This window comes from Talpa occidentalis, unplaced genomic scaffold (genome assembly GCF_014898055.3).
Source record: "Talpa occidentalis isolate TD23 unplaced genomic scaffold, MPIMG_talOcc4v2.1 talOcc4.14, whole genome shotgun sequence".
In the NCBI taxonomy this organism is placed as follows: domain Eukaryota; kingdom Metazoa; phylum Chordata; class Mammalia; order Eulipotyphla; family Talpidae; genus Talpa; species Talpa occidentalis.
In genome coordinates, this window is record NW_023601433.1 from 77,280,391 (window position 1) to 77,307,002 (window position 26,612).

Sequence of the window (26,612 nt, forward strand, 5' to 3'; positions counted from 1 at the left end):
GCTGCCGCCTGCCTCCCGCTCCCGACCCCAGGGCCGGGGACTCCATCCCCCGAGCGCCGCCTCGGGCGGGGGCAGCCGCTTCCTCCCAGCCGGCCAATCAGAGCGCAGGAGCGCCTGGCGCGTCAGCCAATGGGTGTTGCCGCCGAGCCGCCACAGGTGTCCCCGCCCAGTTCCTTCCTTGAACCAATGGGAAACAAGTCCTGGGGTGTCCCGCCCTGAGGCGAGAGTGGCGGACCAATGGGCAGCCGAGGCTGCGCGGTGGCGCGGTCGGCTGTAGGAGGAGTCACCCCGGGCCGCGGACGGGAGCCTGGCGGGGTCAGCCCCGACCGGAGGCCTGACGCATGGCTGCGTGGGGCCCCGCTGGCCGCCTTGGCCTGCGCCGGAGCCTCGGCGCCGGCCGGCTGCTGTGTCCCCGTTTCCAGAGCCGCGGCCCCCAGGGCGTGGAAGACGGGGAGAAGTGAGTGCTTGACGGGGAGGGTAACTCGAATACCGGCCGGGAATTGTGGGGTCGTCGCCCTGGTTATGTCACACCGCTGTGACATCACGCGGGAAGCTGCCAGGTGACGTCCTCTCTCAGTCCTGACGTCACCGTGGGCCGAAGCTGGGCGAGGAGCCCGAAGGAAGTCCAGCTACGGGCCATCAGGGCATGTCCGCCAGGAGGACATGTTCAGGGGTCTCGGTTCAGATTTTAACCTGTAACCAAAGCAGTTTATGTTGGGGGAAATGACGTCCTGAGCTAATCCCATGCAGGCTTTGTGGACCCCACCCCCGCCCCAGACTAAAGCCATAACTGTTGTAGAGCAACCCCATACAAAACAGGGTGCCTGACTGTGGGTCCTCACCCGCGCGCTTAAAAGGACTTAATGCTCCACTGCAGGCACACGCGAAAGGTTCATAAAAGGTTTTCTTTCACACTGTAACCCTGGAAAGTTTTCATCTGAGACTATATCCCAGCATCCATATGTTTGATCTTCATCACCATGGAAATGGTGGCAAAAAGTGAAAGGGGGGAATTGTTAGGGGGAAAGGATGTCCTGAGCTAATCCCATACAGGCTTTGTGGACCCCAGCCCCACTCCAGACTAAAGCCATCAGGACATTGGGAAACACAAATCCCATCACCATCAAAGGGAGGGTGGCTGGGACCTGAGGGTGGAGTTGGGCAGCCAGGTTGGATATGAAAAACCAAACACGTGGGCCTTGGGCTGGCTCGCTGTCCCTCGCCTCCTGGCTTCATGGCTCCTGGCTGGCGGCAGCTCTCAGAGCGCCATTTTGGGATTCCTGATCGGCGGATCGGGTAGGACGCATTTAAAACTTTGTCTCCCACTTTTCTCCCTGAGCTGTACATTTCCTCATTTCCCCTTCCTTTGTCAATAAACCTTTTATTAACCTTTCGTGTGTGCCTGCAGTAGAGCATTGCTAAGTCCTTTTAAGCGCGCGGGTGAGGACCCACAGTCAGGCACCCCATTTTGTATCGGGGTTGCTCTACAACATTTATACTTTAAGATACAGAGTTACACCCGCCGTCTGAAGAGCGCTGTCATCATATGCTTTCAAACTTACGCCCATTCCGGAACCTCAGAACCTCAGGAGTACCATGAACTAGGAAGGGATTAATACGTTTCATGGACGCAGTAATTTAGTCTTTGAATAACCTTGTAATGCCACGTTTCACTTTTGAGATATGTACTAGAGGTTTTATGTTGCTACTGGAAAATGCCGGTTTTTGACACCCCCCCACACACACAAAAAAAATGGATCCCGACTTGGAGTAGAGGGTAAAGGATAGGGGTAAGCATTTGGGGTCTGGAATAAATTCATCTTGGGCATGAATCCCAGTCCTGGGTGATCTAGAAAGGTTAATTTCATTTTGTTAGCTACAGTTTTCTCACAGTAAGATAAAAGTCATAGGCACCAACCTTTGGGCTATGAGAAAATACCAGAGATAATGCCAGTAATCCATTTATTTTTTTAAAAATATTTATGCATACAAGAACTGGGGTACAGGCCAGAGGTGCAGGGGTGAGAGGATTCTCCAGAGACAGAGTGGGGAACAGAACAGGCAGATTGTGAAATATACTGCTGAGGAGAGCAGCGGGTGAGTCAGGAGAGGTCTGCTGTGCCATTTGGTAGCTCCGTGGCGGAGGATCGAACTCGTGCTGCAGCAGCCGTGGACAGCCCCACAGGTTGCATCCCAACCCCTTGCGCTAGGGACCAGGGAGGCCCACAGTAATCCATCTAGCACAATGCAGGGACTATAGAAAATGATTGGTTATTTCAGCAAGTGTTTATTGACCATCTGCATTGAATAGTACACTACATCAACAACTCTGGATGTGGGAAAAACACAGAGATGGTCCACTAGAGGGTTAAAGCTCAGAGGGATAGAGGGAAGTGGTGTCAATAAGAGATCCAAGCAGAGGTGGGTAAGTGTTGCCTCTGAAGCTGTGAGCAGCAAACTGAGACCCACTAAGGAGCTGCCCCTCTCCCCGCATTATACGCCATCCCCAATCACCACCTCTTGATGTCTATTTCTTATTAGGCCACAGCCTTCCTTGAAGAAACCCAAGATCCCCAAGATTTACACCAAAACAGGAGACAAAGGTAGGGTGGGGACAAGTGAAGAATGTAAAGAAAGATGTGGCAGGCTCCTTTTAAAGTTCTTCCAAATTCTTTGCAGCCATTAAAAAGTATGTAACAGTAGACCTCATACCTCATGAGAGTATGATGTGAAATAAAAAATACTTAAGATCTGTGAAGTGATAAAAACAAGTTACAGGGCAGTCTAAGTAATTAGAATCCATCGATTTAAAAATGTGCATGTGTGCATATATTTACACATGTGTTCAGATATGCAGAGAATACAGTCATGCTTCCCTGAATGATGGAGTTACCTTCTGAGAAATGTGTCATTGGGCCATTTCATCATGTGCAAATGTCAGTGTAATTACATGAACCTGGATACCTGCTACACGGGTGAGACTTAGGGAACACTTATACATGGGGTTCCTCATTGACCAAAATGTCGTCATGTGGAGCATGGCTGTCACCTAAAAAAGTCACATCTGGGAGAAAGATTGAGCTGTGGGAAAGGGGAATGAACAGAGAGGCTTTCGTGAGTTATTGGACATACTTCCATTCTATTTATTGTTTTTGTAAGGTGCACGTATTACTTTGATAATTAAAAAAAAAATACCAGGACCTAATGCTATACAGAAGAAGTGAGAAGCAGAAGACTATGTCAATATGATACTATCGCCTAAAGTTTAAAACTGTACAGATCATTAGTATATGTATTTTGGGGGAATATATATTCAGGTAGCAACATATAAAAATATGCATAGGAAGTGTTCAATGCCACTGAACTGTACATTTAAAAATGCTTCAAGTGGTAAATTTTGTGTTTATAAATATATTATGTCAATAAGAAAAAGAAAGAAAGCGTGCAGAGAATGACAAGTATCAAAAAGGTAGTGTTGGTGCCTGCCAGTCAAAGACCTCCAGGAACAATAGCTGGTCAAAGTTGGTCCATTAGATCATGACGACTACAGAGACAGCACCCTTGGGAGCTATGGGGCAGATCAGGCAAAGGGTGATGGAAAGGATTTCTAGACTTGGGCTTATGTTAGGTGATTTGGGGAGAATTTGTGGGGGGAGGTGGGGCTTTGCTCTAGATTATATACTGACAGTACACAAGGGCGAACTTTTTTTAATTTTGTTTTTTTTTTTTTTTTTTACATTGTTGTTCATGTTTGATTTCTCCCATCAGGTATAATCCACATAAAATTCCCACCACCAGATCACCCATGAGCCATCACTCTGCTCTTCCCTCCCCTTTTTTGACCCCTCTCCCTTCCTGTCCCCTGCACTATGTCTCAGTTCTATAGTTTGCCAGCTAGTTTTGTCTCTTTTTTTTTCCTGACCCCTTGTTTGATTCCCCTATACTCCTCCTATAAGTGAAACTATCCAACATTTTACTATTTCCTTCTGACTTATTTCGCTGAGCATGATCCCTTCCAGCTCCATCCATGTTGCTGCGAATGCATGAGTTTATCTTTTTTAATTGCTGAGTAGTATTGTAGTATTCCATTGTGCATATATACCACATCTTCTTGATCCAGTCACCTGTTTTAGGGCATTTAGGTTGTTTCCGTATCTTACCTGTTGTAAGTAGTGCTGCAATAAACATGGGAGTACAAATTTCCATTCTAATTAATGTCTTTGTGTCTTTTGGGTAGATTCCTAGGAGGGGAATTGCTGGGTACCTCCATTTTTAATAATTTGAGGGTCTTCCACATGGTTTTCCAAAGTGGCTGGACCAGTTTACATTCCCTCCAGCAATGTAAAGGGGTTCCTTTTCTCCACATCCTCTACAAGAACAAATTCTTTAATTGGGTATTAATCATTTGTATCTGCAAGGTGGAAGGGACCAAGAGGGCTAGAGCCGTAATTGATAAAGTGCAGTCACTTGCATTGGCCAGGAAAGAGGGAAATTTGCTCCTTTTTAATCACTTGGACGGTGTTCTCTGCTCAGACACAATTATGGAGTGGTCTTGTTGGATCTTGATTTGTCATCAGAGTCGCAGGTTTGTGGGTGTTCCATGAAATCGTATGTTCAGCAACACCGTTGCCTACCTGTGAGGGCCAGGCCAGCACCAGCAGTACCACAGCCCAGCTGGTAGAGTACTGAGCCAGCTCCTGACTATCAGGAGCAAGTTTTCTCTTTCTAAGTGGTTGGGGGGGAAATGTGGGAAATATGTCCCGGGCAGAGGTACAAAGGACTTTCATCTTATGTGCAGTAGAATGTGTAATACCAAGAATGTGTTTATAACATGTACACCTGTGTTTTATTTCTTTGGCAAGATGGTTAGTGCATGGCTTTAAAGCTTAAAATAAAAACATTTCAGGAAAGAAATGAGGGTTAATCACCTTTAGGAGCCAGCAACTGAAAGGGAGTACATGGATGCTTCTAGCGTCAGGCTGTTTCTTGCTGATCACTGAGGCATATTCAGTTAGTTGTGCACTTATGATTTGAGCATTTTTCTGTGTGAATGTTATACTTTCAATGAAAAGTTTTTTAAAAAGAGCGTATGAGGGGAAAAAAATATTAATTTGGGTGGCTAAATGTTTTTTTCACAGGATTTTCTAGCACCTTCACTGGAGAAAGAAGACCCAAAGATGACCAAGTGTTTGAAGCCTTGGGAACTACGGATGAATTAAGTTCAGCTATTGGGTAAGGGAGTTGAGATTGGCTTTGGGGTAGAGTTTGAATTGGGCTTTAGTAAAGGCAATGAACATGGAGCCTCAGAGAATGTGGGCTGGTCCTGGAGGCTTCAGGCCTCAGCCTGGAAGCACAGAGAGGTCTGATCAGCCTCACAAGATGTAGACATCTTTGCCCTGTGGCCCTGCCTGCTCCTGCACTGCTGTCCTGGCCACATCACACTGACTTGCCCTGCCATCCCTGGTAGCCTCGCTCTTCAAGTGAGTGTGTGTGCACCGGGAAGCACATATTCAGTGAAAGAGGTGAGTTGAGCACAGTACACAGAGCACTCGATGTGATCCCTTTTGTGAGTCTCATCCTCTAAATTAGCACATACTGGTCAGAGTTTAGAACATTAGTTCTAAACTAAAATGTATATATACCACATCTTCTTCATCCAGTCATCTGTTTTAGGACATTTAGGTTGTTTCCGTGTCTTACCTATTGTAAGTAGCACTGCAATAAACATAGGAGTACAAATTCCACATTAGTCAGGACCAGCCAGGTCATGCTGTGATAACAAAAAACCCTAAATTCTCATGGCTTACGACACCAGAGGTGTATTTCACCCTCTTACCTGTCCATCACAGGTGGTATGTGTTTCTGCTCCAGGTGGCCTTTACTCTGTATCCAACCAGCAGGACAGCCACTTTCCAGACAGCACCAGTAATCATGCCAGAGGGAAGAAAGATTTGGTAACATGACACATTAAATCTGCTCAGTTTACTGGCCAGAGTCAGTCACAAGTACACGCCTCCCCTGACAGCAGTGAGGTAGAAAGGGCTGTAAATATTTGAGTACAGTTGTCCAGCCCACCACGCACAGCACACTGTCAATAGCGTGAGCGGCAGTTTCCTGAAATGCTGATTCACATGTTCTGTGGGTGAAAGACATGGGTATCAGCAGACCTTGGGTTAAAATATTCTATCACTGCTGATTGCTGTGTGACATTAGGCAAATCACTTAGTCTCTCTGAGCCTTACTTTCCTCTTCTATATGCATCTTGTTGGTTTCTTATGAGGCTTGATGAGATCATTCCATGCTTCACCCTTCGGACAGAGCCTAGTACAAGAAATAATTAGGTCAGCTGTTACTTTCATCATTATTAAAACTTACCTGTTTGTGGCTTCTGCTTCTCAATCACAGGCCTGACTGGGTGAGATTTTCAAACAGATAATGAGCAGGGGGGCTAGTCTGCCAGCAGAGTAGAGAAGGCACCCCCTTTGGTGTATGTGGGAACCTGGGGGCGCAGAGGGCGGACACCAGGTGACATGGGCAGAGGGGAAGGCAGGTGGGTGAGTTCTGGCATGAGCTGTTCAGAATCAGCAAATCAGTGAGCCGCCATCCCCCAGTCCACATGGGGCTGGAGACCAGGGGAACCTCGCTCGTGGGGTCTCCCTTTGTCAGATGTTGATCAAACAGCTCCATGCACCAGGCACTAATAAGCAGAGAGCTTCAGCCCGGCCTTCACAAGCCACAGTCTGGGTGCAGGGGGCTGTGGCGGGGAGGGGGGCCTCTCTCTGGGCTGGTCCCGGGAATTTTTTCAGTAAGTGGATGTTCTTGAGCATCTACAGGCATGCAGCATCTTCTCTGTCCAGAGAAGACTGGCACTAGACAGTGAGTTATACATTTGTTTATTTCCTTCTAAGTGGTGGCTCTTCATTTTGAGATTTCAAAGCCATTTCCTCCACCTTCTCTTTGTCTCTGTGCCCAGGAGGCTAACCTTTGTTCCCCGGTCATCCCAGTTCCCTGTCCTCTGACTTACAGAGGGTCCAGCCAAGGGGAGACGCCCACAGCAGGTGGGACTGTGGGTGGAGAGGGGTGTGGGAGGATTTTTGTTATTCTCCGCAGCAGTGTGGTGGCTCTGGCTGTGGCCTCCATGTCTCTCCCCGCCCTCGGGCTCCAGGCTGTGGACTCACCCAGAATCCAGTTCTCTCCAGGATTAGGAATGCTGTCTGCCTCTCTTGTTCCTTCAAGCTCCTGCTGTGGCATCTGCCGTCCATTGTCAGTGGCCACAACTGTTCCCACACCCTGTGAATTGTCCCTTGATGTATGTGACTTTCTTTGGGAACCCTTCGAAGGCACCCTGTCTGTTCCCTGCCTGGACCTGACTGGTCAGAAGGGGACTTCTGAGGGAGGCCAGAGCCTGTCCTGACCTACAGAAGAGCACTTGGCTTTCCCTGCCTCACTTTACCATGAAGCCTTCAAAGTCCCACCTCTGGTGTCGCTTCCTCCAGGAAGCCTTCCCTGAACCCTCACCGAGACCAAACTTCCCAGGACCCTCGCTTTCCTTCAGAGTGCTGGCCTCACTTTTTATTTCCCCTTCATTCATGTGAGATCGATTCACATCTCCCTCACCTGCTGAACAGAACCCATGTCCCTTTTGTTCACAGGGCCTCGCTAGACCAGGCACTCTACCAGGAACAGTAGACTGGCTGAGTAATGACTGTAAGAAAAGGCTCTCTGAGAAACAGACACAACTATGCAAATGGGAGGTTATGATGTTCTTATTGTCAGCAAGAAAAATAATCTTGAGGCTACCACAGCTTTATTAGCCAAATGACCACCCCTGAGGATGTGCCGCCTCGCGGTCGGACAGGGCCTGGGATGTTACAGCAGAGGCACATTCTCTCTCCTTTTTCCTCCTAGGTTCGCTATGGAATTTATCACAGAAAAGGGTCACCCTTTTGCTGAAGAGCTTCAGAAAGTGAGTAGCATCCTTTTACCCCAGTTTTACCACAGTTGGGACTTTTTTTTTAAAGATTTATATATTTATGCATACAAGAACTGGGTACAGGCCAGAGGTGTGGGGGGTGAGAGGACTCACCAGAGACAGAGTGGGGAACAGAACAGGCAGACTGACTGAAATACACTGCGGAGGGGAGCAGCGGGTGAGACAGGAGAGGTCTACTGCTCCATATGGGTTGCTCTCTGGCCAGCCGGGGATCAAACTCATGTTGCGAGGCTGCGAACTGTTGCGAGCCAGCCGCAGCAGTCTGGGTGTCAGGGGTTCCTGAAGGATGGGAAGGCGTCGGTGCAATTGTAGAGAAAATGGTAAGGGAGGGGGATGGGAGAATGAGGAGACGCAGACACTTGATCAGGGTGCTGACGTCATCCTGCTGAGGGTCTCAGCAGCCCTATATTTATACTAAGCAAATCGTGAGTGCACAAGCATAAGGTAGGAAGGTAATAATCATCACATGTTCTTTTTCAGGAGCAGCCAAGGGTCTGTTTGCCTTCGGCAGAGGTGTAACATTTATTATTCTTTGTCTTAAAGAAGGCACAGTTGCTAAACAAATGTTTTCAAAGTAATTATTTACAATCCAACAGTTATTGTATTACTAGCAAAAAAGCCTATGTGTCTGCAACTAACAATTCTAAGTTTGTCATGGTGAACAATTAACTAAGGGCTGAGGGAAACAAAGGGCAGGAAGTTACCTGGGGGGTGGGAGACAAAGAGATTATTTCCAACTAACCTATAAAGTTTAGACTAACATCTAACTAATTGATTAAAGTAAAAAAAACAGAAGACTTTTATATAGAAATCATCATCTATAGTATATTGTTTTAATATTGATTTGATATTAAGGAACCAAGGGCCTGGAGGGCGTTCATGCCAGGCAAGCCGCACTGACTCTTCCCTAGCCCCCAGCTCTCAATGAAGGGAGGAAGTCTCCTAATCTACACAAAGAATTTTCTACCTATCACTCCTCTGCTATCTAGTCAGCCTAGTTTCCGTATTTAACTTTAAGATCAAGGGGCAATTTTCTTTTTCATAAGGTTGCTGGTTGTTGTTTTAAGGAACTACAAATATTTAATCAGGGGTAGGGGCGGAGATGGTTGTAGCCTTTGATTCTCAAAAAATGGTCAATATGTGACATATCAGTAGTTGTAACATTGACCATTTCCGAGTGTGTTATTTGTGCTGCCGTGGTTAATAGCTCAACCATTCACAAATTGCTGTTGACTTATTCTTGAATGCACACTCTAACAACTATCATACCAATTGTGACGTCCTAGGGAATTAGCCCTAAACAAACAGGAAAAATTTAGCAGGAGTCAACTATGGCTGTCTCCTGGTTTATCAGGAATCTTCTTATACTTGGAGCATGGCTCGCCTCTGCCACCCAACTGTTATCTTTATCTTTAACTTTAAAGTCAAGGAATTTCTTTCTCCAATGAGCTCTTGCCTCAAGAGACCACATCTCTATATCAAAGACTTGGCCGATAGATGTTTACAACCTTTTGTTTCCAGATGTTTTTTCACTGGTTAAGGTAAAGCCAAATGTTGAATGGCTGCCTTTTTGGCAGAGGACTACCAATTTTATGAAAACTGTAATATTTGTATCATGCAGTGCCATTTGTCATCAAATTGGTTATTCAGTGATTGATCAGTATTTGCAGTTTTACTTTTAAGTGCGTATTTTAGCAATGGTAGAAACTAGCCATAAACAAATGAGGAGAATCTTGGAGTCAGCTAACGAGATTCCTGATTTTTCAGAAATCTGCCCCATGCCCGGACTTTTGTCAGACGACATGAGTAGCATGGCTCCCCATAGCGAACAGCTTCACAGTGCTGTGCTTAATCCCTTGCACCACCAGGGAGGCCCAGTTGGGACTTTTTTTTAAAGCCTGAGGCCTGGACACCACAACTGGAATTGCCATCTGACCGTCACCTCCTCTTTGTGTCACCCAGAGCTTGTCATGCGCGCTCTGTGAGCCTTAGTTTCTTTATCTGTGAAATAAGGACTTACAGAGATGTGGTGGTGGTGGTGGTAAGGACTGCACTCGAGGGAAACATAGAGGACAGTGATCTCTCCCCAGCTCGATGCTGTCCACAGGGGACTTTTGGAGTTGGGCGGAGATATTTTTGGTTGTCACAACTGGAAGTGGGGGTGCCACTGGCATCTGGTGGCTAGAGGCTAGGGGTGGAGCTGAATATCCCGCAGGGCACAGGACAAGGCCTGTCCCCTCTCAACAGAGAATGACCCTGCCCCCAGTGTCAAGAGCACTGAGGTCATACAACCGAGGAAACACAGCTACATACAGTAAGATCTCAGCCAGGGGCTGATGGGTAGTATTTTGGTTCTGTTCCTTAAGGAGCAGTGGAAGCACCAACCCACAGAGAGAATTTTGTGAGTGGAGCCTGGGATGACCCTGTGGAATGCACAGGATGTGATCGTTTCAGGGTTTCAGTACACAGGTTGACTCAAGTCTTTACAAACTGCTCCCTCGAGTGTCAGCCCTGGGACCAAAGCTACTCAGTCTGTAGGCTGCAGGCCAGGCAGGAGCCCTCTGGAGCCCGCTGCCAGCAAACAGCAGTAAAGGGACTGCAGAAGGATGGAGGCTCAGCTGCTAGAACATTCTGTGAAATGAGATGCCTCCTGTGTAATGGAGGGAGGTCTTTACCCTCGAAATGGACCCGTCACATCCACCTTGGTCATTTCTGGGTGCTGTGCTTATCTCCAAGCAAGTTTTCAGGGTGGGGCGGGATGGGGCTGAGTCCCTGTTCTTTAGGCCCCTGGCCTTTAGGTCACAGCTTCAACATCAGCTCCAGGGCCTTCCCTGGCCACTCCCACGTCCCTGGGGTAGGCATCTGTCCCAGGCTGCAATGGCTTCCTGCTCACCCCTCAAACAGCAGGCTCCCCAAGGCCCCTGCCTGTGTCCCTGCTGAGGCACCACACAGATGTGTCCAGCTGTCACCTGGCTAATACGTAGATGGCAGGGAGAGGCTGAAGATGGGGCAGGCTGCTCTGGATCGGCAGGTAGTGGTTTAACGAACAGGAAACTTAACAAAGCATTGTCTTGGGCAGCTGCGTGACAAATATATTTTTTGTACACCCTCCTCCCAAATCTCAAAGTCTTTGAACTTGGAGATTGAACACTTTCAATCACAGGTGCCACCCGAATCACCTCAGCAGTTCATCCCACACCATAGCTCGCACACGAGGCCATGTCCTTGGAACAGATGAGGGATGACTGCCCGAGTCTAGCTCACAGGCAGACAGGCCATTGGGCTCTTTGCCTGCCTTGCCAGCTGTCCCTCTTTGTCCCGGGTACCCTACGGACCTGGGCTGTGAAGTGTCTACCTGGGAGCCCGGCCTGGCCCTGGGGGCTACTCGCCGGGCTGGCAGAAAGGTACCCGCCAGTGTGTTGGCTGCTTTTTTTACATCACCCTGTTTGATGCTCACAGAAGCCCACGAAGTGGAAGTTAATTCTGTGTTCTAGAGGAAAGACCTAAAGCTTAGGATGGGTATCTTCCCCAAGGAAAAGTGTGATTCCCACACTCAGCAATCAGTGAGCTGGGATCCACTTCCCAAAGTAGTGCACCTCTCGACAGGTGGCCAGCCAAGGTGTGGTATTATCACTGCCCCTTCCATGGAAAGCTGTAGGGACACACTAAATGGTCCGGAAACTTGCCCCAGGTCAACTGGTCAGTGGCCCAGAGAGACTTCTCCTCCAGCGCTGCTGTGTGCAGCCTCTGCCCCCATCTGCCGTGACCGCTCCCGGCATGCTGTCGCTGTGGCCCTCTTATCAAAGATCACAGACCTCCCCACAGCCTGCCACACAGCTTGAGTGAAGCCCAGGCAGGCACCAAGGCAGAGGTGGCATTTGTGGTCTGGGCACAGGTGTCTGTTGGGTCTTCTTTGTGTTGGGGCCTGGAGTCTTGGCAGCACAGCTCAGCTCTGTTCAGGCAACCCCGGTGCTCCTGCCCCTTGTAGCACAGGCCTCCCCCCGCCTCGCTTCCTGCTCCCAGGGCGCTCCAGGCACCTGCTGACCGCGTTCGCACAGGCTTTGTCCTTTGTAGTCGACAAACCACTGGCATGTTTGGCCTCTTGACCCAATGTTCGCAAGTTAGAAAACCAAAGCTTTCAGTTTAGAGAAAAGAAAGCACCTTCGACGACCCAGATACATGGGAGACAAGGGTCAGGATGAGAAAGTTCCCCTTGACCAACAGCGGGTGCTGCTGTCTTCTGCATCACCCTGCTGCCCCCAAGGGTGCGAGGCTGGTGCCCACCATAGGTATCATGCTAGAGCTTCTGACAGAGTTTACTAATTAGCTTTTAAATACCAGCTAATTAGAGGTTCCAACAGGCCCCCGCAGACCAGCCCGAGTGCCTGCTGCGTGTCAGGTGGCACCTGCACATGGATCGCCATGTCTGTCCAGCCGCCACCAACAGGTCCTCACCTGCACCTTCTGTTGCTTCCCCAGATCCAGTGCTCGCTGCAGGACATCGGCTCCGCCTTGGCCACGCCCCGCTCCTCATCCCGGGAGGCTCATTTAAGTAACTTTCTCTGAACCCCCTGTGTGGGCCCTGCTGGGGGGTGGGGAGAGCGTTCTCCTGGGTGTCACCGGGCACCTGTTGCCCACAGGCACTGGGGGGGAAGGTACCTTTCAGGCCAGCAGAAGTGGTTGCAGGGCACGTGGGCAAGGGATCACAAGGACAGTTTCCCTGGTGCCCCCGGGGCTGTGGGCCTGGTGTCAGCTTCCCTCTACTCCTTACTCTGCAGAACAAACCGCATTCCAGGCAGGCCCTGTCCTGGAGCTGGAGCAGTGGATCGACAAGTACTCCAGCCAGCTCCCGCCTCTCACCACGTTTATTCTGCCCGTAAGTATTGGGTTGAAAAGGACCCCTCTTTGACTCAACAGTGACAGAAACTGTACTCCCGCCCCCAAGCCCCCTCTAGACCCTCAGCGATGCTCCCCAGCCCTGCCCACTTTGGAGGGGTGCTCGGTGAGCCCCCTTGGAGGGAGACCTGTCTGTCTGTCCATCCCAGATACCCCCTGCCTGCAGTGGGCACATCCACCCGCCCCCAGTCCCAGCTGACGCCCATGTTCTCCTTCCAGTCGGGAGGCAGGAGCAGCGCCGCACTGCACTTGTGCCGGGCCGTGTGCCGCCGAGCTGAGCGACGGTGAGCAGCTCTATCGGAGCAGGAGCAGGCCAGGTCTTGTCCCTGTGCTGTGGAGGGACCAGGCAGGGAAGACGACTTAACCACACCTCAGGATCAGAGCTGTGGGGACAGGCGTGGAGCAGGGTGAACGGTGGGAGTGGGTCTAGGGGTTCAGTTGGTTACTTGTAACAACATGCTCATGAAATTCACAAGGGTACTCAGTGAGAATCCTCTTGCCCTTCTGCCCAGCTGCCCCATCCTGGGGGTTGCTTTAGACAGGGTGGCCTGAGCTGACTGGAGGCGTGGAGCAAGATGAAGCCAGAGTGGTTTGCCTCTATCCTGAGAGTAGCAGAAAGCACCAATAGGTTGTAGGCCATGGGTGACAGTGCGGGGCCCCATAGACCGTGGGGGCCCAAGTGGATGTTTCCACACCAGCCACTACTGCCCCAGCTCCATCAAGTCAGAGAGCCAGGGACCTCCAACCGCTGCTGACAGCCTTTTCAAGGAAATTTTAAAAGAGTAACTGCACAATCTCCATTGATGCCGCACACAGTGCATGCTGTTCCCCGGCTTTCCAGGAAAAGGGGCATAAGGCCCTACTTGGATAGAATAGACAGGGCTGGGCCCTTGACTCCTCATGATAACCCTGCGAAAGAGTTGGTGGCAGCCCCCATTTTTCAGGAGTCAGGAAATTGGGGTTCAAGGAGCTGACAAAATCTAGGGTCCCCCAAGTGGTCCATGGCACCATCCGGATTTGAGCCCAGGTCTGTCTCGCCCAGACCCCTGCTCTCCCCATCACCCCACATCCTAAAAGCCCATCCTTGTGAAAGGCTCGTAAGCCCAGGTGGCTTGTGAGGGGGTGATGAGAAAGAGCCTCGGCCTCGAAGTCGTTCACACAAAGGCGTCCGCATCAGCAGTGCTCGTGATAGCCCAGACTTGGCGACACAATGGCCTGAGAACAGGAATGCCAAGCAGGGGTGGGTGCCCCTGCACCACACAGGGAGGTGAGACAGGCCTGTGAGATGCACCGGCAAGGCAGGGTGGAAAAGCCATTGCCCCTGCGATGTGGCAACTGCAGCCTGGAGCTTGGGAAGGTGGCCGGGCTTTTCAGGGCAGGCCTCACACCCTGCCTAGGCCGCTAGCCAGCGGTGCGGATTTGGGCGGGGATACAAACCCAGAGCCTCAGTTTTGGGGAGAGCGCCTCCCAACAAGGGTTGTATAGCAGAGTTTCCGTGCACGGAAGGCCTGGTCAGGGCGTGCCACGTCGCTGGGACTTGGCAAACAGCCGTCCACCGTCCAGAACTGCTACAGCCAGGCAGACAGGCACAGCAGGCCCCGGAATCATGCATGGAACTGGGAGGTTGCCTGCTTGGTTCTTTTTCTCCCCTGTGAAGTTGCTCTAAGTTTCCACTTAAAAGGGGCCAAGAGTGGCAGCTCCTTGGGAATTATGGGTCAGACTCCACCTTCCTTCAAAGGCTGGTGACTGACTCTCACCTGAAGGGAACCCCAGACCTAGGCCCAGCGGCACCGGGTGTGGTAGAGGCCGAGTCATCTCCCTGCAGCCCTAGCTGTCCCCACCAGGCCCTCATGTGACAGCCCATGGGAGAGGAGATGGGGGGCTCTGCTTGGACCCCCTGGTAATGATTCCCCAACTGTAACCCCGGGTGGGCTGGTGCAGACTTGGTCAAGCGGCTCCTGAGTGAGCTGCTGGCCCGGTGCGGCCGATCATGTTCTGTAATGTGTTTCCGATCATGTTCCAATCATGTTCCGACGTGTTTCCTCTCCGTCCAGCGTGGTGCCGCTTGTCCAGATGGGCGAGACGGATGCAAATGTTGCCAAGTTCTTAAACAGGTACTGGGATGGAACTCACAGTCTCTCTTTGATCACCGGGCACATTATGGAAAAGGACAGTGGCGGGGTGGACCTAGGAGTGTTCACTCACATTTATTCGCTCCGTGACCCCACTGAGGGGCTGCCGTGTGCCAGGCATGGGGATGCAGCTGGGAGCAGTGGGGGCACTGTCCCTGTCCCCCGTGAGAGACTGAGCGAGGGCACGGTGCAGGGGCGCCAGTCCTGGCCCCTGGAAAGAATGTGCACAGTCAGCTCTGTACAGGCAGATGGGGGTGGCAGCCTCTCCCGCAGGCCCCACCCCAGCCCTGGCGCCGGAGTCGGGCGCTTGGCTCTCGTGGAAGCTGGCCCCGAGTGCCATCCATCAAGCCCAAGTTGGCTGAACACCCGCTGTCCCGCCCGCTGCTCCTGGGGCAAGTGATTTATATTTCCTTCTTGAAGGCTAATATGAGAAAGACCCAGTTAGCATTGATCTCTCTTTTCAAATCATTCCCTTGGCTTCTCTCTGCCCCTCCAGACTCAGCGACTATCTCTTCACATTAGCCAGATATGCAGCCATGAAGGAGGGGAATCAAGAAAAAATATACAAGAAAAATGACCCGTCGGACCAAGCCTGAGGCACGGGGAAATACTGGAAAGGGGGGCTTGGTGGATCCCTCCCTGGTCACGACGGTGGAGAGAAGGTTGCCCTTCGGGGTCCTGGTGTCTGGAGGCCTCACCAGAGGGGCTGGACGCTGGTCTGTTGTCTGGACGGCTTTCTGACCTGCCACTTCCCTCCAGAGCTGCGGTGCTTCCAGAATTCCAGTCCTGCTCCCCTGGCCTCCCCCGGGTCTCTGAGGAAGTGGGAATGAACTTGGTATTGAAGAAGAGAGGCGAGGTGGTCGCTGTGCTGAGGCGCCACACAGAAAAAAAATAAAAGTGGAAAGATTTGAGCTGCGTGTGTGCACATGTGGGGGATGGGGGTGCAGAGCGGGCGAGCCCTGTCACTGCCAGCGCAGGCTGTTCAGGATTTGGAATAGTACCAGCGGCCCTTGCACGTGTAACCGGGATTTACCTGTGCCAAAGGGGCTTTAAATGTCACACTTAGGAAGAGGAAAGCAGGCAGGATTTGGAAGTTTAGCCGCCTCTGAGCCACCTATCACCACCAAAGTGGGGGGCAGACAGCTGCTGACTGGCAGGCGTGGCCTTGGAAACACCTGGACTGGAGAGTGTGGTGGGGTGCAGCCTGGACGGTGGTCTTTCCAAGGGGGGAGCCTTCCTCCGTCAAGGAGCAGAGCCTGGAGCAAGAAACACCACCACTTAGCAGAGGGCATGTCCAGCCAGGCAAGGGCGTGGAGGGGCCCAGGAGGAGAGTATGAGGCAGACCTTCTCCTCTGAGGCTGACACGGTTGAGACTGATTTCTCTGGTGTTGCACTTGGCTGGTTTATGCCTCTGAGATCCGTGCCACGACTGTATTTTATTTCACTTGTCACCACTGCTCCCTCCTGCTAGGAAGCTACACTGCCAGTGCCAGCTGTGTCCTTGGGAAGAGGGATATTTATGAAGGTTGAAGAGGCAGCCCTCAGAACCTCAAGATTCCTTGCTGCTAATTGCAGGACATGTCTTCGGAAGGGCAAGCTTTTGCTAACCATTGGGGCCGAAATGCCCGGCGAACTCAATTAGACGATTTCTTCACCGAGTGCTTAGCGTGAGGCTGCCAGCGGGGCTGGGGATGGCGGGTGGCTCCGCTGTCCTGGCTGGCAGGTCAGGAAGCACTGAAATGATGAGTCGTGTGCCTGTGGCTGTTATCCTAGCCCCCTCACCTGCTCATTTTATCTGAGGAACAGGTCCATCTTGCCCCTTCTGGGTCCTTCTGTCCCTGGTCAGAGTGGTGGCCTTTCAGGCTGGGCAAGTGGCTGAGCTGTAGAGGGCTACGAGTGAAGGCCCCTCCAGGGTTCCCTGCGCAGTGATTAGCGCTAGGTCTGGTTCATGAGACCCTGCAGGCACTCGGGGTGTGTGACCACAACACAGCAAAACACGCAGGTTCAGGAGAGGCTCAGGGGGGCTCTCTGCTGGACAGGTATGCAGGTGACCCAGGGGGAGCTTGCAGCAAATCACTCAGTTCTGTCTACACCCCATCTTCGAGGAAGAAGCAGGGCACATACTCCTGGCCCACACTCCTGGCCACGGTAGGACATATCCCACAAAGGACGAGGAGAGCTCTTTGGGGAAATCCAGCCTCCCACAGTGGCCATTTTGGAAACAAGGCAGTTTGCCTATTGCCAGATCCTGTCCCCACCAGCTCTTGCTGAGAGGGCCTGTCGCAGGAGGCATGTCAGCCCCTCAGCTTCCCAGGCCCTACCTGTGTCTTCCCCTCACTAACAGTTTCCCCCAGAAACACGCCCAGGCGCGGGGAGGACTTGGCACCACTGGAGCTGGCATCCTGGCCCACCAGCCTGGGAAGAACAGGAATTCTGCTTTGGGGGTTGATTCAAAACACTCACTCTTCAGTGGGGCCTTCCTCAGCCCTAGTGGAGCCTAAGCAAAAGGAAAACTACCTCTGTACATTCTCAAGTAGCTTCGCGTGTGGAGGCCATCAGGAAAAGCTGATAAAATCGTGACAACCAAAACGCGACTCTCGAGGCCGGTTCTGCCTACTCTGCGTGCACACCGCCCAGTCCATCTGCACGAGGGCCTGCTGCCCAGGGTGCCCGGCCGGGATGCCGCGGGCTGGGCGTTCTTTATTTGTTGGGATGCCTATGGGCGCTAGACTATTTTGGGGAGGTGGAAAATACATATCTCATTTTTGCAAAATTTTGAATTTTAAAAGTATTGCTTGAAAGGATTAATCCTCTTCATTACTAAAGGCAGTTGGCACTCCCATCTGGTGGGCACCCCAGAAGGTGCCTCGCTCTGATCCAGGCCTGGCTCTCTGAGCAGCATTAGCGGCCTTGCCGGAGACGAGTGTGTGGCTGGCGATTCCATGGAGAGAAAGCCACAGTGATGGGGAGCCAGTCGGCACCGGGGGCTCAGGCAGCATGAGGGCGGCCCCGGGTGAGGCTCGCTATGCTCTCTTGCTTTGCAGAAGAGGAAGCCGGCTCAGGGGAACAGCTTGTCTTGGGGAGTCAGCGCCAGGATGTGCCCTTGTGACTCCTGGCCCAGTGCTCCTCCCTGCCCCGCCGCCGCCTGACAGTCGTTTTCATCATCACCTGGGCCGCGGAGAACAATATCAGGCACTAATATGTCCTGCTGTCTCATTTCTCAAGCTGCTTTCCCTTAACTGATATTTCATGGCTATGGTTAATGTGCATTTTTCACCAAGTAATTTTCACAGCCCGAACTTGTAACATCCCAATGACAAACGTCCCCGGTTCCGAAGCCCCGTCAGCTGCAATGTCACCCTTGCCGCCTCCCCACGCCCTCCCCCGACAGCCCATCCGGTTTTATGATCGCTCCTGTCCCAGTTATCGCTACTGAACCTTTAAGAATCCAGACGCATTTCAAGTTTAATTGAATAAAATTCTTTGTATAATGAATTCCGCATGAATGCTACATAAATCAGTGCCTGGAAGGATTTGTGGCTCATCCCTGCTTCAGACAGGAGTCTGCTGGGAGTCTCCTGGCGATGCTGGGCCCAGGCTGTCCCATCTTGCTCCTCAGAGCAGTGCTGACTGCCTTGGCCCCTGCTTTTCTGCACTGGTAGTCAGTGATTGCGCCCATGTAGAGGCAGCCTGGGGGCCCTCAGGAACTTTGGGGATCCCCTTGTGTTTCCCCATTCTACCGATTCAGAATCCTCTGGCCAAGGCTGTGTGCAAGTTCCCTAGAAGATCCTAAAGAATCCCTGGCCGGAGATAACCCCTGCGGCCCCCTCTTCAGGAGATAATCTGATCCACAGCTTCTTTGCGGGTTTGGAGAGGCCCAGCGTTTGGGGCTGGCCTGTAAAATGGCTGCTGGGAGACTTCTGATGCCTGCAAAGTCGCAAAGGGCAGTGACAGTCGTCAAATGCACAGCCTGGGCTGGCCTCAGGCAGACTCAGGTTCAAGACCAGCCCTGTCACTTCCTAGCTTCAAGATTCCAGGGATGCCATTCCATTCTTCTAAAACTTGTTTATTTATCTACGAAATGGGGGTGATGATATTTATCAGCCATAGGGGCTGGACCCAGCATCACCAGCATCACCCGTAGAGCCACTGGCATAGTTTAATGAGGCAATAGCTTAAAGGGCTTAACATAACCCCTGACAAATGTTAGCATCATTATTACTGTTATTTGAATGCAAGTTCCAGCTCTGCCACGTGTAGCTGAGTCACCATGAGTAACTCCTTTAACCCTCTGAGCCTCAAGCCTCCTCTCCTGCACCTGGAGCAGAGTGAGACCAGCAACCACGGGCTGCTGTGCTTGTTAGGGGATCATGTCTTAGACTTTTCAAAGCACTTCAAAGAGCTCAGCCCCAGATGAAGTGCCGTGCGCAGAGCCTCTGACTTGAGTGGACTTGCTGGAGGCGGGGAGACCACCAGCCTCCAGGGGGTGGTCCCAGTCAGTCAGGAGGACAGGACTCCAGGAACACAGTGCCAAAGCGAAAGGGAGAGGTGACGGCCGCAGACCATGAGCACCAGAAGTGATCTCAAAGATCACTGCCCCCGTTTTACAGAGGAGGAAACTGAGGCTGTCATCAGTAAATATCATGGCTACAAACTGAGCACTGAAGGTGTCCAGGCATCTTGCTAAGCACCTTCTGTGCAATACTTTGTTTAATTCTTTCAATAGCCGGTGAAGGTGGTGCTATTAATATACCCCCAATGTACAGTGAAGACACAGGCCAGAGAAGAGAAATGACTTAGTCAAGGTCACATGGCTCTAGGCAATGGAGATACATGAGGTGTGTCCAGTTATTCTCCCCATTTCAGAGTTGAGGACATCGAGGCTCAGGGGGTTGAAGTCACTTGCTGAAAATCACACAGTGGCCTGGGACAGTGGTGATGGTGACAAGGATGTCACACTGAACAGCTGGCATTTGCGGAACTCGTGTGTGTGGAGTTTTTAAACTGTGTCACATGGCCCCTTGCCAGCCTCCAGCGTCACTAGCCACAGCAGCCCCATCAGGAGGGAATTCGCATCTTTGTTGCAGACATGGAAACTGAGGCACAGGGGGCGACACCTTGGCCGTTGTCACTCAGCAAGTAAGAGGCAAATTTGGGTTTGAACTTGGATCTGCCAACTCTAGCCTATTCTCACCTCTCCACGGTGATTCGTGCTGCCTGAGGGGTCCCTGAGGAGCCACAGAGCCAGGAGAGGGATCCTGGTCTCCAGATTGCCCCAGTGGGCCAGTGGTTATGAGGACAGTGGTGATGAGGATGTGATTGACAATTGAGGGACACAGGGAGAGGAGAGGGCACCCACCATCCCAGGAGGATCCTGCTGCCCCCTCCACAGAAGGGTGAGAAGCAGGCACCAGAGCAGGAGCAGGGGCGCCCTCAGGGCTGATTGGACCAATGGCAGAAAGCACGCAGCAAGGACCTGGGCTTCTGGGTGCTTCCCCCAACACCAGCCGCTCCCCAGGCACAGGCTCTTGGGCTGGTCACTGGCCATCTGCGGCTCCCACGGCCCTCCCCGGCGAGCAAGAGCCTTTATTTATGATCACCTTGGAAGGGTCGAGCAGACATATGTTGCTAAGGGTCGTTTGTTCTTGTTTATAAAATTTATGACTTCACCTCGATTACACACTGTCAAAACGGGAAGGATTGGCCCCAAAGTCTCTTGCCGCATGACTGGCTCAGACGTGCGTACATCTGTTAGCTCCATGGGAGCTGTAAAGGGAAATGAGGCTCACGATAACTCAAAAGCGGGCTGGCCGGGCCTGGTGTGGGCGGCAGGCCTGCGGAAAGGCATCCAGGCGCCCGGGGCAGGGAGAAGGGTGGTGGCCACTGTGGCATCGGGACCCGTGCAGCCTGGCCAGGTCACTCCCAAGGCACCCAGTCGGGGAGAATCGAGGAGACCATGGTCTCCCTGCCCTCAGGGGTTGGGCAGCTGGAGAGAGTCTCCAGCCACAGCAGGGGAGGCGTTGCCACTCAGCTACTGGGGACACTGGAGACAGGTACGACCTTTCAGGGGGCCAATTTGGCAATGCCTAGCAAAGTCCTAGAAACATGCATCCCTATGGCAGTGTTACGCATGATAGTGAAAAATTGGAAACAAATATCCAACGATGAGGAACTAGATAATTAAATAAGTAAAATATTGAACAATAAAGGACCCTAAGAAATATAAGAAAGTCACTGAAAATGATGGTTCCCGTGTGTTTATTATGCTGGAAAAATGTTCCCTCTTTTTAAGTGGGGGAAAAAAAACCCAAGTTAGAAAAAAGTGTTTATAGAATGATCCAAATTCTGTAAAAGAAGGGGTGGGGGACACCGGGCTAGGTGGGTTCTTTCGTGGTGGATGTGGTATGATAGCATACATCTACACAGGTGTGAACCTGTACCCCTAAGCCATATACGCTGTTGTAGACCAATGTTACCTCAATTAATAAAACTATTTTTTTAATCCTGTAAAAGATATCGCTGTATTATCAAAAAAAAAAAAAAAAAACAAAACAAAAACAAGCAACAACGAATGTTGGCGAGGATGTGGAGAAAAAGGAACTCTCCTGCACTGCTGGTGGGAGTGCAAACTGGTCCAACCACTATGGAGAGCTGTGTGGAGATTTCTGGACCTACTAAACATAGAGCTTCCGTATGATCCAGCAATTCCACTCCTAGGTATTTACCCAAAGGACACAGAAACATCAATTCCAAAGAGCACCTGCACCCCTACGTTTATAGCAGCACTGTTTACAATAGCTAAGCTTTGGAAACAACCCAAATGCCCAAAAATAGATGACTGGATCAAGAAGATGTGGTACATATATACCATGGAATATTACTCGGCATTCAAAAAAGATAAACACATGCAATTTGCAGCAACATGGATGGCGCTGGAAGGGATCATGCTCAGCGAAATAAGCCAGAAAGAAAAAGAAAAATACCGGATGGTCTCACTCATAGCAGGAATCTAGAAAACTTAAATAAGGGACCAGGAAAACGAATAACTATAAGAAAGAAAATATCAAAATCAACAAACAACTATGAACCAGAGACACTCTATAGGGGGTGGGGATCGGGGAAAGGAGGGATTGGGGTCAAAATAAGGGGGTTGCAATTGTATGGGGAATATAAAAATAAAATTAAAAAATAAAGTTTGTGTATGACTCTCAAAAAAAATACTGGCAGTAAAAAAAAAGAACAATGAGGTAAAAAAATTTAAAAATTTATTAAAAAAAGTAAAAAACAAAACAAAAATGTAAGCATTATGGCCATAAAAAAAAAAGACATTGCTGTGTATGTATAAACCAGAGAGAAAAATGCAGTGTCCATTCCACATGTCAATAATACTTATCTCTAAGTGGTGGGATTACGGGTACTTTAAACTTTCATTTGGGTCTGGGTTTTCTAATTTTTCTACCATGAATTTGGGCGCGGTTTGACAAAGGCTTTCTTGTGTAGTAAACAAGACAGAAAAAGAGAAAAGACGGACAACTGTTTGCCTGCCTGTAATGGATCATCTCCCCCTTAGGATGTTTGGAGCCCAGAGGGAAGCCCATGGCGGGAGGCGCCCTCCTGTAGCCAAAGGTAGGGGCCACCGGGGCATATGGCTGGCTGGAGTGCAGCCTGAATGTGGATGCCAGGCCTCCATTCCAGGGCAGCAGGAGGGCCAAGACATGATTGAGGCCCCCCTGAGGTGCTACTGGGGTTAATCACTCCAGCTTTTCACAGGGTGATGAGATTGGCATCTGTCTTTCTCCTTTGTTGGTTGCTGCATCTTTAAATGGGTTTGACAGTAGACCAAGAGTTTTCATATTTCTTATCTTACATAGATTTGCACTCTAGGTTATAACCCAGAAGGCACCTGGACAAACTGGAGCCCTAATGGATAGACTGGTGAACCCAGTGTCCAGATTCAGCAGGAGGGAGTTTGGTAATCCATTAGTAATGTCTGCATGGTTGCTGCCCAAGCTGGTCGAACCAATGGTGTGGACTTGACATTTCTGGATTCCTAGACCAAAGCCCTCATAGATCTCAGAAGTGTGGGCTGGGGGGACTTTCAGACGTAGGTCTGGTCTCCAGGTGGCCTGGGAGTGGTCAGAATGTCCCTACCAGCCAGTCCTAACAGCAGCTCCCCCAGTCCCAGGGCTCCTGGGAGAGCAAACTGGCAGGAGAGAACTTCTTAGAGCTCTGAGGTGACACACCAGGGTCATAGATCTCTCAGAACCAAACACTTACAAATCTGAGAAATTAGTCAACCCGGACGAGCTCACCACCATAATTCAGAATCTGTAATTACGTTTTGCATTAAAGCACGCAAAGTTAAGATGCAATCCAGTGAGAAATGGTGTGACACCACCCACCCCAGTCCCCCTCCAGCCCCTGCCACCAGCATCCCCCCTCCTGCCACCAGCAGGTCTTCTAGGGGCTCTGCTTTCAGAAGCCACTTCCCAATGGCCACTTTTTCCCCCTCAGTTCCTTCCAGTGCTGTTCCTACTATGCTGGGTGCTTTGTCCAACTACCCTTGCCAAGCTGGCTGCATTTAGATAAACAAACATGGTTCAGGGGACTTTGGGGTTACAGTTCGCAACATCCTCCTGCCAGATGCTGCCAAGAATGCACCTGTGGGTGAACCAAGTTGGACCGATTGTCTTGCTGCAAGAAGACAGCACCCACGCTGTGGCAATCGGGGGCATTTCAGGAATAAGGTGCGAGAGAGTCCTGGAGGAGTTCCGCTCGTGGGGGAGAAATGAATGCGGTGAAAGCTGTAACTACAGTGGCGGGGCAGGAAGGCATAGTCCTCATCCTCACAGACCTGGAGCTACTCTGCACGTGTTCACCCTCCCCGACCCCCCACACCTTGGGAAGCGGCCAAGTACTTGGGAAGTAATCTGTGTGCTCGATGTGTGCCAGGCTCTGTACGCACACGTGGCCTTGCTGGACTTCACGGCAACCCGCCAGAGTAGGCCTGTCACCATGTTTCACAAGCTTGAAGTGGGAAGGTGACTTGCCCCTCGTCATGGTGAGGAAGTGGCCGGGGCCAGATTTCAGTTCTAGTCTGAACCTGAATCCTTATCACTGCCCTGGGGGACCGAACAGGTTTTAGAGCCTTGAAAATGGCAGGGACTCTCAAGGAGATTTGCTGTTTGGGGACCCACCATCCACCTCCTCTTGTCTTGATAGCTGTGGCTCAAGTTCCTTCTGGGGATTTACTCTCCCCCATGGGATACAATCTTCCTGGGGCCTTTTGTCTTCCCAACAGACCAGAAATGACATTGGTTTCCTGCTCAGTGTCTCCCAGAGCAAACTGTAGCCAGAGCCTGGCAGGGCGCTTGGCGCATAGCAGGCATCAGCAAGAGTGAGTGAATGAATAAATCAAGAATGACATCGGTGCCCGGCCCAGGCTACTTTCTCTGAATCTCCCTGAAGTCTCTTGCACATGCTTAGCCAGGTGGGTCTCTGGAAGAACAGTGATTCCTGCTCAGCTTCCTAAGGAGACGCAGCCAGCACCTGCTATCTGGGTCCCTTGAGCTGCTCCAGGTGCTTCTGCCTAAGGCCTGGACCTCAGCACCTGCCAAGAAATTCCTTTTCTGTCTGCATGAAGCAGAGTTGACTTTGTTGCTCACTGGCTGATGGAGGCCAGCCGTTGGCAATTTGGAGGTGAGGAGTTTCCACCCTTCCAGTGGTACCGTCTGAACACCTGCTGGCCAAGCCACCCAGCTTGTTCTCGAGGCCACTGTCACAGCAAACCAAGGCCAAGGAGCTCTGGTCATTGCTGTGGAATGACAGCCAAGTTCACCATTGTTATTAAGATGTTTTTGAGGGGGGCCTCCCTGGTGGCACAAGGGGTTAAGTCTTAGCACTGTGAAGCTATCCACAGCCACTGCAGCACGAGTTCAGTCCCCAGCTAGGGAGCTGTCCCAATGGCGCAGCAGACCTCTCCTGTCTCACCTGCTGCTCCCCTCAGCAGTGTACTTAGGTCAGTCTGCCTGTTCTGCTCCCCACTCTGTCTCTGGTGATTCCTCTCACCCCTCCCCCCGGCACCTCTGGCCTGCACCCCAGCTCTTGTATGCATAAATATAAATAAATCTTTAAAAAAAGATGTTTTGGGGGCTGAGACACTGCCCCCCCAGAATGGGACATGTTCTCCAATGCACAGGAGCCTCTTCTGGAGCGACCCTGGTCTTGTCCACCTGGGTCTGTGCCTCCGATTTTTGACTTTATAGAGGGGCCGGCCCTGGCGCTGAGTTAGGGAAGTGGTGAGGTCTGGAAACTTCTGTAGCCTCCCCCTACCCGGAGGTCTAGGGTGGGGTGTTCATCTAACAGGAGGCCTTTTGCTCACTCACAATCCACCTCCGCCTTTGAGCCCTGTAGCTGGGGGAAGTGTTGCTGTGCAGAGTGTCACCTCTCCTCCTTCTGCGTGAGAGATAGGAGAGCTGGGTCCTCAGAAGGTCCTTGGTAGAGCAGGCTTTATTTTCCAAGTGGGTGTAACTCTGTTTCCGGCTGCCCCTGGAGGCAGATGGGACTATGCAGTAGGCTCCGGATAAGCAAGGAACAGCCCCTGGGGCTTTGCTTAAGCTGGGCTCTTTGTCTAGGATGCTCTCCCAGCCCTCTGATGCCCACTCAAGCCAGGTGAGGCTCTGGAGTATGGTAGACTAGGGTCTGCATCTTGGGGCTTACCATGTCCCCCCACCCCCACCCCACAGCTGTGATGTGGGCCTCCCAAGTGAGGCACTGACCCTGGGGGTGGGTGATCATGGTATGTGCTCACATACCTCCTCCTTGGGTTGGTTACGCCTCTCCCCACCCAGCTGAGAGCTCTGTAGAGCAGGGTGCTGGCACCCAGCCTCGCCTGGAGCAAAGTAGGTCCTGTGTGTCTCGTTATTGGATGAGTGGGCGTGAGTCTGAACTCCCTGGCAGTCTGACTTCCTGGGCTGACTCCTTGTTGGGACACCTGCCAGCTCCATCTGGCACTATCTATGGCTGTGACAAAGTCATCCAGGCTGCAGGGCAGAATCCACACAGCCCCTTGCTGCCCCACAGAGTGTGATGCTCTCTTCCCTGGACAGTGTCCCTGGGGGTGACGTGAGCGGGTCTCAGAGTTGCAGGGGCCAGCCCCTGTGGGGGCAGGCTCATGGGGCCTGAAGTGTGAGACAGGTGCAGGCAAAATCATGAAGAGACAAAGGGTCACCGGGTACTCCCACCTCTGGCCTCCCATTGCTTCCAACTTCAGGATCTCCTGCCTGCAGCTCCCTCTGTCTCTCTGTACCCCATGACTTCTATAGCCCATCTTGGCTGACCACCCTGCCTGGATCCCCCACCACAGGGATGCCCAGCACAGACCCACCCCTGCCCAGTCCTTGCAGCCCAGGCCCCCAGGAGGAATCGAGGATGCCAGACTTCCTGACACAAGAAGGGAAAAAGGGTTCTGCAAGCTCCCCCCAATGTATTAGTAGCCTCAAGGGTGAGACAAACCCACCTAAAAAACTGAAGTCTTATTCATGACATTTTGGCTTTTAATGACAAGTTACTGAAGTGGAAAGTGTCGGGCT

The 26,612-nt window shown here is 51.5% G+C and overlaps 1 protein-coding gene across 2 annotated transcripts; it reads left to right on the forward strand.

Annotated features, from left to right (window-relative positions):
* The first annotated feature begins 340 nt into the window (after nt 1-340).
* On the forward strand, nt 341-17,651 carry MMAB (metabolism of cobalamin associated B). Of its 2 annotated transcripts, XM_037510983.2 has the most exons (9): nt 341-457; nt 2,542-2,603; nt 5,139-5,232; nt 7,909-7,966; nt 12,473-12,545; nt 12,772-12,869; nt 13,109-13,173; nt 14,944-15,003; nt 15,518-16,377. In XM_037510983.2, the coding sequence occupies exons 1-9, from the start codon at nt 342-344 to the stop codon at nt 15,615-15,617; spliced, it is 726 nt and encodes a 241-aa protein (XP_037366880.1). In that variant the 5' UTR covers nt 341; the 3' UTR covers nt 15,618-16,377. The 2 variants fall into 2 exon arrangements, with proteins under 2 accessions (XP_037366880.1, XP_054551254.1); XM_054695279.1 differs by lacking the exon at nt 13,109-13,173 and having other exon boundaries at nt 15,518-17,651.
* Nucleotides 17,652-26,612: the final 8,961 nt, after the last annotated feature.